The sequence below is a fragment of the Paramisgurnus dabryanus genome, chromosome 17 (assembly GCF_030506205.2).
Source record: "Paramisgurnus dabryanus chromosome 17, PD_genome_1.1, whole genome shotgun sequence".
NCBI lineage: Eukaryota > Metazoa > Chordata > Actinopteri > Cypriniformes > Cobitidae > Paramisgurnus > Paramisgurnus dabryanus.
The window spans coordinates 5,559,667-5,580,622 of NC_133353.1; the positions used below are offsets into that span (position 1 = coordinate 5,559,667).

General features: G+C 36.0%; 2 protein-coding genes across 3 annotated transcripts in view; one reads left to right on the plus strand and one right to left on the minus strand.

Moving 5' to 3' along the window:
- smyd3 (SET and MYND domain containing 3) overlaps nucleotides 1-11,340 on the plus strand; it is a 170,388-nt gene extending 159,048 nt beyond the window's left edge. The window contains exons 11-12 of the mRNA XM_065253580.2: nucleotides 8,407-8,515; nucleotides 9,691-11,340. Coding sequence (XP_065109652.1) covers nucleotides 8,407-8,515; nucleotides 9,691-9,792 — 211 coding nt within the window. The 3' untranslated portion in view covers nucleotides 9,793-11,340. The remainder of the gene's footprint in view (nucleotides 1-8,406; nucleotides 8,516-9,690) is intronic.
- A 3,643-nt stretch (nucleotides 11,341-14,983) lies between these two features.
- The window catches only part of kif26ba (kinesin family member 26Ba), a 122,635-nt gene continuing 116,662 nt past the window's right edge, over nucleotides 14,984-20,956 (minus strand). For both annotated transcript variants that reach the window (XM_065253599.2, XM_065253594.2), the window contains exon 15: nucleotides 14,984-17,742. In XM_065253599.2, the coding sequence (XP_065109671.1) occupies nucleotides 17,594-17,742 (149 nt within the window). In that variant the 3' untranslated portion in view covers nucleotides 14,984-17,593. The remainder of the gene's footprint in view (nucleotides 17,743-20,956) is intronic.

Below are 20,956 nucleotides of genomic sequence, written 5' to 3' on the forward strand. Positions count from 1 at the left end.
CTCGTAAAATATGTATGAAATCTCCATAGGATTTTTAAGATCATGATAAACAATTCAGACAGTGAAATGCTTTAAAACTTGAACGGTAGTTTAACTGTGTTTATGAATTAAATATGCTATGTAGGAAAACAGCCATTGTGCCGTTTATCACTGTTGTGTTTCGGAAAGGTACAGTAAACAAAATTGTTCCCAGGACAATTTTAGTGCTCTCATGGCTTGTATTTTTATTATAACTCAATGGTTATGTTCCGCAGGCAAGGATCACAATTGCCATTGGGTATATCTTAAACAAACTGCATTGTTTGCACAGTGGATAAAGTACTTAATTCTCAGGCGTTTCCTGAATTTGTTTATTCAGTAATGTAGTTACGCTTTAAAAAAATTGGGTTTTTTAAATCCATTGTTGGGTCAAAAAGGGACGAACCCCAACCCATTGGGTTGTAATTTAACCTATGCTAGGTTGTTTGAATCCAAAATGCTGGGTTGTTTGGTCAAATATAAACATTTTTGGTTTTAATTTAAGCCAAAGTCTGGGTTTGGCCCCTTTTGACCCAATGCTGGGTTAAAAAAAATAATGCATTTTCTCCTGCAGATTTAGAAATGTATGTGCATTCAACACACGTTCCCAAGAATATTAAAAGCCGCCTCTGTGATTGATTCAACGCTGATCAACTGATGATTTTATATGCATGTCTGTATGTTCAGTATAGCAACATCACAGAAAATAACCTTCGGGTTTACTTGATTGCTGTTCAAGGAGAGTTATTTGTGATGGATGTCACACAACAGTTTTAATGTAAACTGCAGATTACAGTGCCAAGTCTTTATTAATGCTCTGTCGGGCAGATTAATGATAAAAAGCTATTGTCTATCCTGCTGGATTTCTTAACGGCATACAAACAAGTTGCTGTTTGCCGGGGAGATAAAAATCACGGTTTAATATTCCTCAAAAACGGTCCCAGCAGAGATGGAGCTCTTTGTTCTTGGTAATGATCCAGCGTGGATATGAATGGGAGGCTGAGCTAACACTAATGGGAGAGTTAACAGGTTGCTGCGGCTCGTGGGCCGTCTTCCAGCTGTTGCCACAGCAACCAGAAGTGCCACTCAAATACTGATGGGTTTCTCCAGCATGGCCAGACCAGTGATGGAGGATGGATTTTACTGGAGACAGTTGTGTACTAGTCGTGTTTGTTAAGACAATATAGTTCTTAATGTCTCACAACTGGAAAAAAAATTCTCTAGCAGGTTTACCTGAAATCCCAAATTTGCCATTCAACAGGGAATACACCCTGTGTAAAATCCTGGGTTGTTTTTAATTCATGGTTGGGTGAAATATGGACAAACCCTACCACTGGTTTAACCCCCATAAGCCTCGATTTTCCAGTATACACTATAGTTCCGTGGGCGTAAAAATGACCTTAGAAATTAAAATTATACAAATATACAAATAATATATAATTTTTTTTGTTGACTTTGTTTCCCATCTATACATTAATGCTTTGTTTTGGCAGAAGTACTTTTGTACCTGTTTAACACTAAATTCCTCAACTACACCATTAGCTTGCCTGTAAAATATTTTTTTTTTATAAAAAATTCACATAAATTATGATCTAAATTTGATTTAATTTGTTTTTAGATATTGATCTAAATGTTATGTGTTGAATTCGGCCATCTGGTGTTTAGAAAAAACATAAAAGAATTATAGTTTAGGAAATAAATCATTTTGACCAGCAGAGACCCATTCATTTCACTGGAAGTGGCCAACTGCTCACATCACTATTTTATATAAACATTAGAAAGACATTAAAAATAAATATTATTTTAAATAGTAGAATTTGTAGTAGTTGATGCATTTTGAAATGTTTGTTTTTACAATTTAACTAAATTTAAGTGTGTGTGTGAGTGTGTGTTTGGTGTGTGTGCGTGTGTGTGTGTGTGTGTGTGTGTGTGTGTGTGTGTGTGTGTGTGTCTGTGTGTCTGTGTGTCTGTGTGTCTGTGTGTGTGTCTGTGTCTGTGTGTGTGTGTGTGTGTGTGTGTGTGTGTGTGTGTGTGTGTGTGTGTGTGTGTGTGTGTGTGTGTGTGTGTGTGTGTGTGTGTGCGCGTGATTAAGCACATCTTTTCTATATTGTTTTTGTGTTCTAGTACCAGCCTACTTTTCTGTGTTTAACTTTTCAAATTTAGTCCGGATGCGTTGATTTTGTTTGACAAATATAAAGAAAAATGAAAATTATTTTTTGCATTTCCCATTCATTTTTCATTAATTTTTACCCCAAGGATCTATTTAAGTAAAAAAATGTACACCTCTTTAGATTGACCGAATCAAGACCAGTTTTTTTATATGGATATGACAGATAGTCTGAAGTCACAAAATCTTATTCCACTGAGATGAAGGGAACTATGTTTTTTAACTAAAGAAAAGTGGCTTGGGGTAAGATTGACCCCAAGGGACTTATTAGGGTTAAATGAATCAAGATGTATAAATCAACTTGTGTGGATTAACTGGTTCTCGCCATGAATATAACCATAGATGCTGAAATGACATTAAGAATAAATAAGTAAATAAATATAAATGAACCAAGAACATGTCCATATTTTATACAATACAAATATGGCATTTTTCTAGTGTCGTGTTTATTCTCAAAACTCATTTCAGATCATTTCTTTTTAATTTATCAATCATTATTGTTTAATATATTCCAGCATATGTATAATAAGATTTATGCAAATGCATGAATAAAGCATTCGTTATTAATTTGGATTAATTTAGAGTAATATAAAATAAAAGTAAACATTTAATTGAATTCCTATATTCCAGGAATTCCTATATATTCCCAGGAATATATTCCGGGGCTGTTTTTCTACGCTTTTGTACGTAAATTGCTTTGGATAAAAGCGTCTGCTAAATGCCTTAATATGAAAGAATCAATGGCTGTTTTATTACAGAAGAATTTTGAAAAGTTTAATTAAAAAACTGTATTTTTTCATGCTTATATTTTTTAAGGCTTGTCAGAGTAATTTTATGTCTGTATTTAGTGCTGGAAAAGCCTCATTCAGCAACTGTATCGCTGTGTGTCACCTGTCTCTTTCAATGATGCGTTTCTAAATCTGGTTGTCCTAAACAAATGAACAACTGGCGAGAGAAGGATGACGTAAACTCCACTACTTCGCTCCCATTGGTAGTCGCTCCCGAAAATCGCTCATCATTTGCATAAAATTAAACTTTTCTTAACTTTCTCGCGTCGCTGGAAACATCCATACGGTCGCCAACGGTCACTTTCGCTCGTGTCGCTGGAAGTTGACAAGGTTCCATTAGAAATCAATAAGATTGCGTCGCAGACCGCCTGCTGGTCTCTGGCGGTCTGAATGGGGCGCAAGACATTAATATTATTATTAGGGTAATTTTTTATTAAGATTCATACATCATCTGAATGATGAATAAATGAGCTTTAAATTAATGTAGTATAGGGCCATCTTGTCTTTCATATAAATTTAGCCTGTATTTGTTATTTTTGTCATTGGACATACATTAACCATTTAAAACAGCACGGCTGGCATTATTGTAAATCTCATCACATTTTAGTTTAGTCCACCTTCCTGCTGTTTTTCTGTCAATAAAGTGTATAAATATTGGCATTCATCAAAACCCCTCAGCATTCCTCCCTATGAAATCTGAATCCTCATTTGTTTGTGGTAACGTTTAAAGAGCGTGGTACACTGTCAAAAAATAAAGGTACAAAACCGTACCTTTTCTGTCACTGGGGCTGTACCCTAAGTTTCTGTTTGGTACCTTTACAGGAATACAAAAAAGAATAAAAATGTTGGTAGATTACCGTACCCTAAGGACCTACATTGTTAGAAAAAAGTCCAAATATGTACCCTAGCTGTCAGTGGGGCAGCACCCTTTAAAAAGGTAATTGTATGGACCATTAGGTACAGATATGTAAACATTTAGTACCAATTTGTACCTTTGAGATACTAATATGTATTTTTGAGGTACTAATAAGCTCTCTTTGGTCCCAGAATGTACTACTGAGGTACTAAAATGAAATTCTTAGGTGCAAAGCTGAACTTTTTGAAAGGGTACAGCCCCAGTGACAGAAAAGGTACAGTTTTGTACCTTTATTTCTGAGAGTGTACCTGTAGACAGTTTTACAGCTAGCAAAATCACATGAGTCTTTAAAAAAAACTGAGGATCTTAAAGCATCAATCTCTGTTATTGGATGACCTTGACAATACAACACAGTTCAGCAGTGTGTGATGAATAATATCAGAAGTCTCTATAGAGGACTGTTTTACAACACTGCGGGCAGACAGTGACTGAGCATCTTTATAGTAAAAAAACCCCGAGAGTTTAAGAACGTGAAGAACCAAATGGTCTATGATCTGAGCGCTGGTCTTCATCATTACTTTTACTGCCAGGGATTTGACCTTCAAGTGAAACTCCATCAATGCCATAAAGATGGAACCTGCAAAGCTTGGAACACAAACCAACTAGTGTTTCGTTCTTACGTCTTTAAATTCAATTTAACATCAAAATAAACAGTATTTACCTATTTTAAATAACTCATCTGTGCATTTTATATATATTAAAAAAACAAATAAATGTCACACTACAGAAGTAAGGTATTTTATGTGTACCTCCATAAAATATTTACATTTATTATGCATTTGGATGCATGTTGCATTTGATCAGTATGCATGTTGGGATTCAAACCTTGCATGTATGCACTACCATGCATGTACGCTACAGAAACAGCTGAATATATTTTAAAATAAATATGTATATCATTATTCTCCCATGCAGTTTCTTGCACAAGAGGGCTCTGTGGTTATGTTGTGGTTTTACATTGGTACACAATGAAACTCTGTATTGTTTGCTCATCTCAGCATTCACACCCATGAGTCCGGACTTCTGCCCTCGGCTCACTGCGTATGAATGGGAATTGTGGAGTAAAGGCTTTTCTTTCAAGCACTGCTGACAGGGAATATCACCCTCACGGCCGTGCTGATGTTTGCACATTTTCTGCCAGCATTTAACTATTAATCTGATCTACTCAAATACCATAAATAAACAAATGTTATTAAAGGAAGTGTTGCTTTGTATACTGAGACAAGAGAGGTGAGATCTATTTAAGTGATCAGATTGCTTTTGTGTCTGGTAAAACAAATCTTTGATGTATTTCTTGTTAAATAATCCCTGGAAAGGGAAGTGTGGTGTATACTAATTGTTTGCAGAAATTAATATATAGTAGGGGAGAGCAGAGCACAACCTAACGCTCAATTATTCAAATATAAAATTTTGAATTTGATTAATTATATTTTTACATAAGCAACACGCACATCTCTGCTACAAATGAACATTTGAAGTTTCTTTCTATTACGTACCATTCTTGGACAATTACACCAAACGAGATAGAAGTGCAAACGTTACAACTTACCCCATAGGTGGGGTTAATTGTAACAGGCAGGGGGTTAGTTGTAACACTTGCTAAAAATTAAGATTGCAGGCAAATATTTCAATACTATTTTCTCTATACACTTGAAGTGGATATTGTTTATATATCTGTCTATAATAGACAGGTATCCACACTGTGTTTATTAATTCAGCCCTTTTCTAACAATAGTTCAATTATAAATGGATACAAATGTCTAAATATGTGAGAAAAAGCAGTATGATTATGACAAAAAGAAAAACATTTTTATATGTGACCCAGTCTGTGATAACCATACTAAAATCAAATTCTGAGATAATGAAAATCAAAGTCTATTTTTAGCCATTCATTTTATTATGATTTTTATCTTTGACATGACTTTATTCAATCAATTTTAAAGATATGAACACAAATTAATTTTGACACACAATTTTGATAAGACAGGCACATTTATTTTGTTGACAGCCAGCAATCATTCGTGTGTAGCCTATTTATAACAGCAATAATTACTCTAACCTTAGCTGTTTTCATATCATAAGTGCTGAGGGGTTAGTTGTAACACAGCGTTAAAATGAACCCCGCTGGGTCAAAATATATTCAAGCCAAGACATACAGTCTTGTTCAAAATAATAGCAGTACAATGTGACTAACCAGAATAATCAAGGTTTTTAGTTTATTTTTTATTGCTACGTGGCAAACAAGTTACCAGTAGGTTCAGTAGATTCTCAGAAAACAAATGAGACCCAGCATTCATGATATGCATGCTCTTAAGGCTGTGCAATTTGGCAATTAGTTGAATTAGTTGAAAGGGGTGTGTTCAAAAAAATAGCAGTGTGGCATTCAATCACTGAGGTCATTAATTTTGTGAAGAAACAGGTGTGAATCAGGTGGCCCCTATTTAAGGATGAAGCCAACACTTGTTGAACATGCATTTGAAAGCTGAGGAAAATGGGTCGTTCAAGACATTGTTCAGAAGAACCGCGTACTTTGATTAAATAGTTGATTGGAGAGGGGAAAACCTATAAAGAGGTGCAAAAAATGATAGGCTGTTCAGCTAAAATGATCTCCAATGCCTTAAAATGGAGAGCAAAACCAGAGAGGCGTGGAAGAAAACGGAAGACAACCATCAAAATGGATAGAAGAATAACCAGAATGGCAAAGGCTCAGCCAATGATCACCTCCAGGATGATCAAAGACAGTCTGGAGTTACCTGTAAGTACTGTGACAGTTAGAAGACGTCTGTGTGAAGCTAATCTATTTTCAAGAATCCCCCGCAAAGTCCCTCTGTTAAAAAAAAGGCATGTGCAGAAGAGGTTACAATTTGCCAAAGAACACATCAACTGGCCTAAAGAGAAATGGAGGAACATTTTGTGGACTGATGAGAGTAAAATTGTTCTTTTTGGGTCCAAGGGCCACAGGCAGTTTGTGAGACGAGCCCCAAACTCTGAATTCAAGCCACAGTACACAGTGAAGACAGTGAAGCATGGAGGTGCAAGCATCATGATATGGGCATGTTTCTCCTACTATGGTGTTGGGCCTATTTATCGCATACCAGGGATCATGGATCAGTTTGCATATGTTAAAATACTTGAAGAGGTCATGTTGCCCTATGCTGAAGAGGACATGCCCTTGAAATGGTTGTTTCAACAAGACAATGACCCAAAACACACTAGTAAACGGGCAAAGTCTTGGTTCCAAACCAACAAAATTAATGTTATGGAGTGGCCAGCCCAATCTCCAGACCTTAATCCAATTGAGAACTTGTGGGGTGATATCAAAAATGCTGTTTCTGAAGCAAAACCAAGAAATGTGAATGAATTCTGGAATGTTGTTAAAGAATCATGGAGTGGAATAACAGCTGAGAGGTGCCACAAGTTGGTTGACTCCATGCCACACAGATGTCAAGCAGTTTAAAAAACTGTGGTCATACAACTAAATATTAGTTTAGTGATTCACAGGATTGCTAAATCCCAGAAAAAAAAATGTTTGTACAAAATAGTTTTGAGTTTGTACAGTCAAAGGTAGACACTGCTATTTTTTTGAACACACCCCTTTCAACTAATTGCCCAATTGCACAGCCTTAAGAGCATGCATATCATGAATGCTGGGTCTTGTTTGTTTTCTGAGAATCTACTGAACCTACTGGTAACTTGTTTGCCACGTAGCAATAAAAAATATACTAAAAACCTTGATTATTCTGGTTAGTCACATTGTACTGCTATTATTTTGAACAAGACTGTATTTCAAACAAGACACTGATTAATATGACATAGCATTGGATTTGGTATCTTACACACCCAACTTAGAAACCGAAAAAACATATGGTGAAAAAATGTACTTGCATGCCACCAAAACACTCGTTCATCAATAACTCTCTGGAAAAGCATTATACATTTCCATACATTTGCGGGAGATCGCCTTTTGGCAGCATGAAAATAATACGGAAAATACAAATCACTCAACCCTGTGCAACAATGAAAACAGTCCGTGTTACAACTAACCCCGCCTTGGTTTTTGCCCTGCGCACCCCTACATTTCAGTACTCTAGTTGTGTAATTGGTAATCATTACAGTTACCTTCCCTAATATTTACTTATTTACTTATTTTGTTGGTATTTTTGAATCTGAATGGCCAGTCGCTGGATTTTCAGATAACATCCGCTCAACACGAATAGCACATGGTAACTTTGCATTCTGGAGACAAATATATTATTACGCATGTACATTTGGCAGACACTTTTATTCAAAGTGACTTTCAGTGCATTACAAGCTATACATTTTATCATTATGACTTATACCTTTTACGATGCGTATGCAGTGTTTTGCCACTGAGCACATTGTTTTTACATAAAGAACCGTTTTTCCTACATTGCTATAGTTTAGTCTCCGATCACTCTTTTTTAATATGCCATCGTTCCTGTTTGTTTTGGCAATGCTGAAAATCATCCTCCCATGTCGTCTCTGTCCTCCCACAGGATCTACTACACTGATCCTCATCCATCCAAAGCTGTGGAGCTCCTGCGAGTGGGAAAGCTGCAGCATTACCTGGGCAGGGTGGAGGAGGCTCAGAGGAACTTCACACTGGTGTGTTATCATAAACCTTTTTTCTGAAATCACATACGATTATAGTACATGAAGTTCTTCTTGACTGTTAAATAAGTACACTATAGTTTGTGTTTGTATAGGGCTCGATTTTTTTTTCGCTGGTGGGTACTCGCCACAACGTCATGCATCACTTATGCTTATGGGTACACACCAAAGATAATCGGGCTGATTTTGGGCCGATTTCTCCCCTTACGATTACCTTGAAGGTTCTACAGATTTTCTTATGAGATTTTCCTATGGTGTGAGGTGTGTGAATGTCCAAACCCGATCGGAAGAACGTCGGAGCCGCCCCGATTGCGAATCGTAAATATTAAACATGTTGAATATTTACAATGAAAAAATCCTGATAGGACAAACGCGTGCATCCTCTTGAGATTATTACGTGAAACGAAACAATATCCAATCAGAAAGGGAGATGATGGAAGCACAAAGTGAAGCTGATGCAAAGTGAACTTGTACAGACCATGTTCCCGCTGTCTCCATGACTTCACCCAAACCCTTTTCTTTTTATCCCCTTGAATTTTCTGTGAAAATCATTCCAAACACTATCATTGAAATGCATATCGTCCGCCATGCTTATTCTGAAGTCTCGCGAGACTTTGCGAGATTTCCTGTGTTCACAGTCGAAAATCTGTTTGTGTGTGGTTTGCTGTCTTTGACACATTATGGCACACCACACACTGTAGGAGCAAACTGTTAAATCTAAGATTTTTTTAATCCTCATGTTTGTGGTCTCTAACATTTTGAAATTCTAATAAGATGTAAAAAATCTTTTGGTGTGTACCCAGCATTAGCAATAGCAGACGCTATGGGAGCGCCCAAGCCCTTTGGAAAGGAGGAAAGCGGTGATTTTAGACATGAAATGTAAAGCACCCCATATTCAGCTTTTATATCAAAGTATTGTTGATATTACAACTTGCGAGATCCACCAATCAGAGAGGCTCTCTAATTTCAAGTGTTTTTTATCAAAATGTATTAAAGCATATCTGGCATTTTTTCCGTGGGTGCTCGGCAGTATTTATCTAGAACCAACGAGGAGGTCAGTTTGGTTTATCCTTTTTTAAACTCGATACAGCTAATAAAACTAAAAACGCCATTTTTTATAACTAGTCGATGAAAAACAGCATTTAACTAGAACCCTCCTCCATCCTCAGGCCTATGACATCATGAAGGTGACCCATGGGGCGGAGCATGCCCTGACCAATGAGGTAACAAGGAAGCTGGGGGAGTGTCAGGCTGAACTGGGTCGAGTCTAGATGACATATCCCTGTGTCCTCATCATCATCATTCATCACAGAGACCGATCACAGACATCACACCACAGCTCCAGATCTAGCTGTCAATCACCAACAGTCTGCTAAATTTGCCTGTAAATGAAGTTTTTCTGGGTGGTTGTGTCTGCCAGCTGCTTTTGTGCCACTGTGTATCCTACCAGCTGGTTTAAATTAAAAAAAGAGAAGATTTTTTTTCACATTTTCTTAGCATGCAAGAGGGACACTGTCAAAAAAAACAGGTTTGTTGCATTTTTTATGTATTGCAGTAATAACAGTGGCACCAGAACAGATGTTCATATTCATCACTTGACGTAGTCTATAAAACAGTTTGAGTTTTATTTTTTTAAATAAATGTTAATGGTCTGGCTGTACACTGTCAGAAAAAATGGTCAAAATATGTACCCCAGCTGTCACTGGGCTTGTACCCTTTTGAAAGGTACAACTTTGCACCTAAAGAGAGCTTATTAGTACCTAAAAAGGTACGTTTTGGTCCCAATGTATACATATCTGTACCACATACTATACAGTATGATACATATTAAGACCTTTTTAAAGAGAACTGCCCCACCAACAGCTGGGGTACATATTTTGACAATTTTTTCTAACAGTGTATGGATCCATAAACATCAACCTCAATCTCACAAAGAGATGCATTTCTTAAAAAATGTATTGAACAGATTGAATGCGACATCATTAAGAAATGTAATGTTTAACCAGCAGCTGTTATGTTTCTTAAAAAATTTATGCCAGATCATTAATAATCTGTAAAAAACAACACCCGGATGAAAGATACAGGCAAAACAGATAATAAATAAAAGACGTACTGTTTGCAAGAACGTAAAAAGCTCAGAAATGGGCCATTCAACCAAATGACTCTTAGGATATAGCTTTTCAAAAAGGTTTATTACACATTTGTCTAATGACCCTTAAAGCCACATCACTTGTATATCCATTTCATTTTGATTTAGATTTAATAAGAACACCATCAACCTTTTCAGTAATAACTGTGTGTTATGCCTCATAAAAACACACATCAGTGCTTCTCTTCAGTTTCTCATCATAACAGAGCCATTTGCTTTGGTTTTATAAATGCATTTCTGTTCATTTATACGCTGGACCAGTGCTTGATTTGTGGTACACTGTCAGAAAAAAATGGTCAAAATATATACCCCAGCCATCACGGGTGCAGTACCCCATAAAAGGTCTGAACTTTAAACTTAGGTACAGATATGCATACATTTGGTACCAATATATGAGGCACTTATATTATGAACTCTTTATGGGTGGAAAGCTGTACTTTGAAAGGGTACTGCTCCAGCGACAGCTGGGGTACATATTTTGACATTTTTTTCGGACAGCATAGCATACTTACTATGAAATGCATTTCATGTTTCAAGTAAAATAAATGCTGCAGCTGTTTAACCCTTTAAGATCTCTGGAGTCTTGTGTACAGTCAGTATGCTAATGGTGGCAACTCTTTTCGAAAAACAAACTTTGATATTACAAAACAGCATTTTTTTTCCAAATAATTGGCTACACAGTAGCCAATTTTTCATTGTCTTTTATTCTCTGAAATTTTCTGGGGACCCCTTAGAACCTCCTCGGGGTCCCCGGACCCCAGTTTGAAAACCCCTGTTTAAATAAGTTCATTTCAAAATAAATGTTGGTTTACAGCTGATTTCACATACATTAATTTATGGAGTAAGTACTCACAATTAAAAAAAAATGAAGTACTTAAAAACATTGAAGCCCATCCTTAGCATGGAAAATATTGAGTAGTGATATAGCAACAATATTGCATCGTGCCTTCAGCACAGATGACACTTTTACTCCTGTTTCTCCGGACATGTTTCAATCGGGTTGTTTTTGCTAAATCTATTTAACTCTCATGAGTTTTGGGATACAGTAAGGCAGGGATTACACATCTCATAACTCTGTGTCCACTAAAGCAAACAGCTTTTCGAGATCCTCTTCTCCGAGTTTGAGATAGCATCAGAAAAAGCCTCATTCAGTTAGACAGAATGAGCTTAAGAGGAAATAGAGGAAGTTGTGCTAGAGAGATGAGATGTCAGCAGTTGTCTGTGGGCTTTAACAAATCCAAAGCTCTGACTTCTTTGTTGAGCCAATGAAATCGTTTATCACAGTGGTTCTTACCGTTATTCCTCGAGGCCCACTGCCCTGCACATTTTGTATGTCTCCCTTATTTAACACACCTGATTCAAATCATCAGCTCGTTAGAAGAGATCTCAATGAACTGAACTGAGTCTGCCAGATAAAAGAGACATACAAAACATGCAGGGCAGTGGGCCTCCAGGAATAACGTTAAGAACCACTTCATGTAAATCTCTTTATATGATTATGGGAAAATGTCACAAACGGCTAAGACATGTCTGGGTTCTGTCATGATTCTGCCCTCTTATCCGTGTTTTACTCTTAACCCTTGTGCATTGTTCAAATTTACCTTTCGTGTTGTTCGTGGATGAAAACATTTACTAAATTAAACTGCTGTAAAAATGTATCAGATGAATTTTTATTTTTTATTTGTTTGCATAAATCTGTTAATCAACCTCAGTACTGATCAAAACTTCCAAATCTTTACAAAAACTCCATGATTTTAACTCTTCGATTGCCAAGTTCATAAGTGATGTTTATTTTTTATATTTTTAATAGTGCTGGGCAAAGATTAATCGCAATTAATCGCATAGAAAATAAAAGTGATTTTTTTGCATAATATATAAGTGTGTGCTGTGTGTAATTATTATGTATATATAAATACACACAAGACACATTTACATATAAATGTATATATTTATATATTTATATATATATATATATATATATATATATATATATATATATATATATTTATATATATTTATATATTCTATATTTATTTTATAAATTTAAAGTGACACCATGTAATTTTTCAACCTTCATAATAAATTTTCAAGACCCTTGTGATAGTACATCGACTTTAAATAGGTTGAATGACATGTCTACCATAGCCTGACAGGGTCTGTATCACTTTTACTCGTATTTTAAAACTTAGGGTTTCTGGTAGTAACCAGAGCACAAAAAAAAACTACAAAATTCGACTGCTTTACGGCATACGTCACTTCCTCCACACAATTTGTTTTTAACGTGAATTTTGCTGGAGGCTACTTAAGGAGTGTAGAGAGCAGTTTCTATTATGTGACTCTGTGGCACAGTCTTTAGTGTCACGGACCTATGACACGGGCGACCCGGGTTCGATTCCCCTTTAAGGCAATTTTTATATAAACTGTTGATTCATACATAAATGCGATGTTCTTTATAAATTACGGCGATTATATTGCATATAGTTCCCTGTATTCAGATGCTGTGTTCACGTATTTACCATTCTTTTACTGTGTCTATGGTATTTACATTACAATCCAAGATGCTACAGCAGTCAAACTTGCTCACAGTGTAAAACCAAACCCTACTCATTCACCAATCAGATCCGAGCGTTTCTCTCTTCTCTCTTCCTCATTTGCTGCGTTCCGCTGTCACTCGCGTGACGTATTACAAAGCGGCAGACCTAAACGCATGGGTTTACTTGGATTTGGAGCGATTTTCACACAAAAAAGAGGAATAACGAGCGCCATTGCGGAAAATCCTGGTGGCGAGGGAGAGAGAGAGGATGCAACAATATTTGTTTGGAAAAAGGCAAGGAAATACGTCTGGTCGTTTCTGAATTGGAAGGCTGCAGCCTCCGGAGGTCAAATATGCAGGCTGCACACGTCATCAAGCCTGGGTTATTAAGGTAAACTGAGCATTACATTCGCAAGTCATAAGCATACTGCAACAATTTACGATTAACTATGTATAATAGTCAACTTTGTAATTGTTAATATTGTGAAATAAGACAGTCTTGATGACGTATACAGCTTAGAAATACGACATCCGGAGGCTGCAACCTTCAGATTGAGAAATGGCTTCTGCCACGACGAGTTCCTCATCAGAAAGTTGTAACATGACTGCGTTTCTCCCTGTTGTCTCAAAATGCTGATCGTTTAGCATTTTAAATGTTTAGTTTTTAGTTTAGTTTTAAGGTTGGCCAGTTCCTTTCCTTTGCGACAGTGCTGCGGCGCTTGTGGGCTCTAGGGGCGCTAGAAGTGAAAAATACGTGTCTAGCACCCCCTAGTGGCCAAAAAGTTTCATGGTGTCCCTTTAAAAAAATAATATTTAAATAAAAATGTCTGAAAGAATATAGGTATGTGTGTGTGGTTAAATATACTTATACCACGGGTCTGTTGAATGCTGTATTTCGTGGGTATGCATTATTTTTTATATTATTTTTTGATAACCGCACACCTAACTTGTTAAATGTCTTAAAAATAGGCACCAGAGCAATGTTTGTGGTAACCCTGGTATAAGAGAAATAATTTACTCTGGTCCTTTGAATTATTTGAAAATAATGCTCACCCGCGGTGTAACTCCGCTTCGCGTCGTGCCGCATTTCCAATTTGGGTGTGCATTATTTTCTTATAATTCAATGGCCCATCGTTAATTATTCCTTACATAATAATTACACACAGCACACTCACATATATTATGCAAAAATGTATTTTGTATGCGATTAATCGCAATTAATCTTTGCCCAGCACTAATTTGAATACAAAAAGTGATTGTAGACTGGATTTTTCTTGGGCTTGTCAAAGATTGTTAAAAACATTGGCTTTGATGCATTTTTTGTTTTTGTGCAGCATCAGATTAAATTTTTTTCTCCCTCATTTATTGTTCGTGGCTGTTTTTGCCCCATTGACTTCCATTATAACCACATTTTTTGATTGCAGAGCCATGAACCATTTTTATTATGCATTCTTGATTGTTGGTGGTTTTTCTTTTTACAAAAGGGTAAAATTTGTCATTTTTACTGTTGATCACCATGTGGCACCATTAACCCTTTAGTAGCCTGTGCAAAAAACAAAGCTTAATTTCAGGCTAATTTCACACATTTCCTACCGTAAATATATAAACCATTTATTTATCATTAGTAATATGTGTTGCTAAGGACCTCATTTGGACAACTTTTTTTTTGCTCCCTCAGATTTTCTAATAGATGTATTTTTGGTCAAATACTGTCATATCATAACAAACCATACTTTAAAAGAGAACTTATTTATTCAGCTTTCATGTGATGCATAAATCTCAATTTTAGAAAATTGACACTTATGACTGGTTTTGTGGTCAAATGCAAAACAATCTTAATGGTTCTTGACACCAGGCTTCAAGGGACTTTTTCATAAAGTTTCTTTTCATTGCATTTTAATTTTAAAGTAAATATGGCTGGAGAAAATGGTAAAAAAAAATTTCCTACTAATAAGGCTTTTATTATGACAGAGGGACTTTTAACCTCAGATATTGTGAGATAAAAAGGGAAACTGTATTATCAGCTGTACAGTATGACATCTAGGGCAAACGTTCACACTTGCAATATTAAAATAGTTGTCTATATATATTCGACATTCAAAATCTATTGCTATTGTGTCTGAAAGCCATAAAGATGCAGGCATAACTATTAATTAAAACCATAATTGAAGAAAATAAAAAACAGACCAGCTGGCAATTGATTTCATAACCTTTTTTTTTTATAAGAAATCCCATCAAAAAGCAGACGTTCCATGCAGCAGAATGGTTTACACCTTTACAGAAACAAAATTAATCTTTTAAAGTTGTATAACAATCAGAAAGTCTTTTGCATTTCTATTTGTGCATTAAAGAGAATTCAAAGTAAGCACAGGTACGTAAAGTTTACTTGTAAATTAGGGTTTTTTTTTATATAAATTGTGCAGAAAAAAAATTCCACTTCAAAATGTTTTTTTTTATTTACATCCGTCCGTACGTCAATCAAATTTTCATTCGGTTCTGTTTTCCCATAATACAACAAATCATGCCCGATGTCTCAATACAAACATGAAGCGATATGTGACAAAAAGGTTTCATCGGATGACGCCTCTCTTGGTAGATCTTCACCTTTAATGTCACTTGACCTGATGAGCACACATAATCTCCGTGAACATTAAATCGCATTAAGGACAACTTTTCTTTTTTACATTGTACCAAATACCACACAATTTGAACAATCCACAAAAATGCGAATGAAACATGAAACATGTATGGAGCATTTTGAAGTTGCATCGTTTCTCTTCTCCCATGATAGGTGCATTTACCAAAAATGCGAAAAGTAACCTTTATATATAAAGAACAAAAGTGTAATATAAGTATAGATTTTTTTTATATATATTTATATATGGCATGAATTTAGCAACTGTACAATTTCAATGCATAGTGCTTCGCAGGCGTAAATAAATTATAGAATATAAGCATCTCTGTCATACAGGCCTCCTGAGGTAAAAAATAAATAACATCCTTCATTCATTACAATGCCAACGGGCCGGAGGGAATGTCGCTCCGTGTTCCCCGTCGCTTCTGCCATGGTCAGGGGTGGGACGAGGGGTGAAATGTGAATGAAGAAAGCGCATGAAGTCTTTAGTTAGTACGAGAAACAGGCTATACTGTATACTGTATCTTCATCCATAAACGTTGAAACCATCTCAAGCACCATACTGTATATATATAAACAGATTGTTTTACCAAAGTGTAAGCACAGTGAGACCACATAAAGGTTTGGCCAAGTCCAGACATATGTACAGATCAGTTCAATCTTTACATATGCCCTTACAGGAAACAATCATGCTACAAAAATTAAGAAACCCCTAAAATTTCTATTTGTGTTCCTCACACATCTTGGGAGATTATCATTATTTTTTTAAGAGTTTCGTTTTGCTTGGCTGCATTCCAAACGGTAATCTTACTATTTCTAGTGCCAACTTACTAACGTCTGCCTTTCAGCGAATCAGGGGAATGTCACGCAATGAATATTCATAAGCAAGGCTAATAAAATCTATGCTGAACCCCCAACCGTATATTTTGATTGTTCTTATACTTCTGGCTAGAAAGTGTTTTTTTTATTCGTAGAAAGCTGGCGCTTTTTGCTTTTAAATCGATATTAAGGATCCTTGTTGGTCCTGCCAGACTGAGGATTCTTCTCGTATCTTAACCGTGACACGGCCCGCGCCCGAGGCGTCACTGCTATAAATGCCAACCGAGCCACAGGGGATGTGAAAAAACCATAAGCCTGTGCCAAAATCATTTTTCTACAAATCATGCCGTGCCATTTCACAGAAAGCCAAACACTCTAGGTGGTCTCAGTGTGTCTCCAAGTATACAAAAAAATAATATAAAACATACACGTAACAGTTTATGTTGCATGTAACAATACAAATACAAGTTTTACCAAGACAGTGAATCGAAGAGTTTAAAACATTTAGTTTAACAAGCAGTTTTCATTTTCTTTTGAACTTTTTTGTTTGTATGCATTTTTTTGTTTGTTTGTTTATGCTAGCACCATCTGTACACAAATATGGAAACGTCTTTCCACAGAGGATATTGAAGTGTTCACAAGGCACTTGTTGTCCTTTTTGTTCTTTTCCATTCTTTTTTCAACACATAGTATTTTTTGTTCACCACATTATCGATGACGCCAATGTACCAAAGTGCTCATCGAGTAATGTGGGACAACATATTTTCTTTTGGCTCTCCAACTTCCAGCGTTTTTGGTTCGCCCCAAAACCCACTTTAGAAAAATATCAACTCTTTCAATTTTCCGCTCCGAGTGATGGACTCGCCCCCATGCGCACCCACGTACAACCAGAGCCTTTCGACTTCCCATTGTCCTTAATGCTCCATGGCGAATCCTTTACCGTCGCCGACAGGTGATGTCAAAGCATGTGATCATCATCAGATGAGCTTTGCAGAAGTTGACCCGGTTCTCCAGTCGCTCCGTGACAAACTCCAGAGCCTCCAAGTACTCCAGAGAGTCCACTTCGAACGTCTGCTGAAGGTCAACTGCACAAATACAGGTAATGTTATAATAAACAGATGTTGAAAATGAGAAAATGTCTGTGAAACAGCACTCGAGGGGAACTTCACTGAGAATCAATTGTGCCGCCAATAGGATGTTTATTCGCACACGTTGTCCGTGTTGTTTTAGAATCCGATTCACTGCAAGAATTATGCAAATCGGCTAATGCTGCAAAACAATGATTTGCATGCCGCATTTCTCAGTGCTGAATACTCAATGTGAAGCATGCAGCACATGATTTGGCATACTGGGACTGTAACAACATCACTCCACTACAAGGCATGTAAATCTGACTGAAATGGTGCATCTGGATATATTCCCAAATATAAAGTTCTTCTCGATAATTTAATTATGATTTGATGGATTATTGATCACCACTGGTGTACACAAGTGCCTCTTTTAAAATAATAATTGGATTTATTGTGTGGCACAATTAACACGGTGCTAATGCGCTAAGGCATTTTTACGACACGGATATTTTATGATTTGTCAATAGCAGTGTGTTAATTATGATAAAACAAAGCAATAAACGCTGCACCCAATGAGTCTGTGCATGACCCTTATCAACCACGCTTAGCAACATAAACATATTTGAAACATTCACAGTCAGTCAGGGACAATTTTTTTTTTCAGTGGAAGGAAGGCGTTTAGTGATTTTACTTCATGAAAGTTGCTTTAATGCATATTTTTTGCTTTAATATTTGTATTGTGTGGTAACCGTTTTATAAAAGCAATAAGTACTCAAGGCTAGTGCTGTATCGTAAATATGTCACCACTTCGTGTACTGCTAACTTATTCACGATACAACACATCCTCTCATATCTTTTTGCTTACTTAAAAAGAAGCTGTAATAACACAACATTACACTGCAGAAATGGATTTCTGTATTTTTGAACAAAAATACACTTATGGGTTGTTGGGGAAGTTTTCAGCCATTGTGGGGGTTTTTTAGGCTTAATTTGGCCACAACTTTCTCTGTGTTTCAGCAAATCGTGGAATGATTTTTGGTGACAAATCTTATATTGACACATATTTTGGAAAATGCTTTGAAATGTTTCAAAAACACTTTCAGGTTGTTCATGGATAAAAACAGACACCAAATTAAACGGCTGTAAAAATTGATTTATGTAAAATCAATTAATTTGTTTTGCATAAATCTGTTAATCAACCTCAGTACTGATCAAAACTACCAAATGTTTAGAAAAATTCCATGTTTTAACTCTATAATTGGCAAGTTCATAAGTTCAATTATGAGTTCGAGATCAATAGAGACTGTGAAGTATCTTTAAGAAAGTCTGCATTTGCGCAAAATGTCCTCTCTATTAAAGGCTGCACGGTTCGGAACAGTATGCCAATGGAAATTAAAAATAACCTTGCTTTTGCATCATTTGAGAAACAGCTTAAAAGATGGCTGAATAATAATCAAAAATGTGAACATTGAGTACAAAGGCAGAACGATAGGTAGATTAATTTTATTTTTATATAAAAATATGTATAGGATGTTTATGTACAGACATTTACGTACCTTATATAAAAGTATTACTATTAGTATTTTACATTGTTTAGGTACTTTTAATCTTTTTTTCAGCGTTATAGATTTATTAATTGTCATGCATGTTAATTGTTTGTTTTTATTTGTATGTCGGGGACTACGGATGGAAATAGCATTGTGCTAAATCCGGCGTATTTATGTCAACTTTGATTGTACGTTCATTAATATGCATTTTCCCATCCAAATAAATAAATGATGATGATGAAGTGATGTCACTGATTTTGGGAAAAAACACACACAAAATGACAGATTTTCAATATAAAAAGGGATTGTGGACTGGATTTTTTTATTTATCTTTTTCACAGTCTTGGGTAGTAAAAGATTAGTAAAAACATTGGCTTTGATGCATTTTTCATTTTTGTGCAGCATCAGATTGAATTTTTTTCTCCCTCATTTAGCCTATTGTTCATGGCTGTTTTTGCCCCATTGACTTCCATTATAAAGACATTTTTTGATTGCAAAGCCATGACATCATATAATCATGCATTCTTGATTGTTGGTGGTTTTTCCTTTTGCAAATAGGTCAAATTTGTCATTTTTACTGTTGATCACCATGTGGCACCATTAACCCTTTAGTAGGCCTGTGCACAAAACAGAGCGTAATTTCTGGATTGTACATTGAGTTATATGGAGTATAACAGCATATTATAGTATGTTTGTGTGTGTGTGTGTGTGTGTGTGTGTGTGTGTGTGTGTGTGTGTGTGTGTGTGTGTGTGTGTGTGTGTGTGTGTGTGTGTGTGTGTGTGTGTGTGTGTGTGTGTGTGTGTGTGTGTGTGTGTGTTGGGGGAGGGGGTTGGTCTATGTGGTTTACGAGGACATGAATAGTGTATAAAGACATGTTTATTATCCTATAAACGTGGTTTACAAGGACACAGAGAGTGTCCCCATAAACGGAAAAGCTAAAAAAACATACTAAATGGTAATTTTTTATAGATTAAAGACTGGCAACAGGTTTTTATGACATTGGGGTTAGGGATTGGGGTAGGTTAGGGGAATAGAATATAACAGTTTGGACAGTATAAAATGCATTGCGTCTATGGAGATGTCCCCGTAAACCACATACACCAACGTGTGTGTGCGCGCGCGTACGCATGTGTGTCCATATAACTCAATGTACAAATATTCATCTGATACATTTTTACAACCTTTTAATTCAGTGGATGTTTTCATCGCCGAGTTTACAGTATGCCAATGAGGTAACAAAAAAAACTTAAATTAAGTACTTAATAAAGAGGTAAAACTTAAAAAAAATCCCCGCATTGGCAGGTTGTTTTCTTGTTTTATGCATAAATGTACTTAATTTTGTCTAGAAAACAATCTTTAAATTTATCTATTTCAAGTTAATGCATCTCAGTTTAAGATTTTAATGTTTATAAATTGTAAAAAAGTTTGAATTTTTTTAAGTTTTAGTTAAAATTTTAATTTAATTCAACTTATAAATTACTTAAACTCATAGTGATTTTAGATAAGGACTTGCTACTGACCAAAGCCGTAATACACCCAGAAATTGTGCAAAAAACACAATTGCATGATTCAGAGTTGATTTCAGAAAGATGGCGGCTCATGACTGCTTTCCAGAGGGGCGCAAATTCAAAATAAGTGTTTAAAGTGTCATTTTTGTTTCTCGTGTTTTCAAAATATTTGT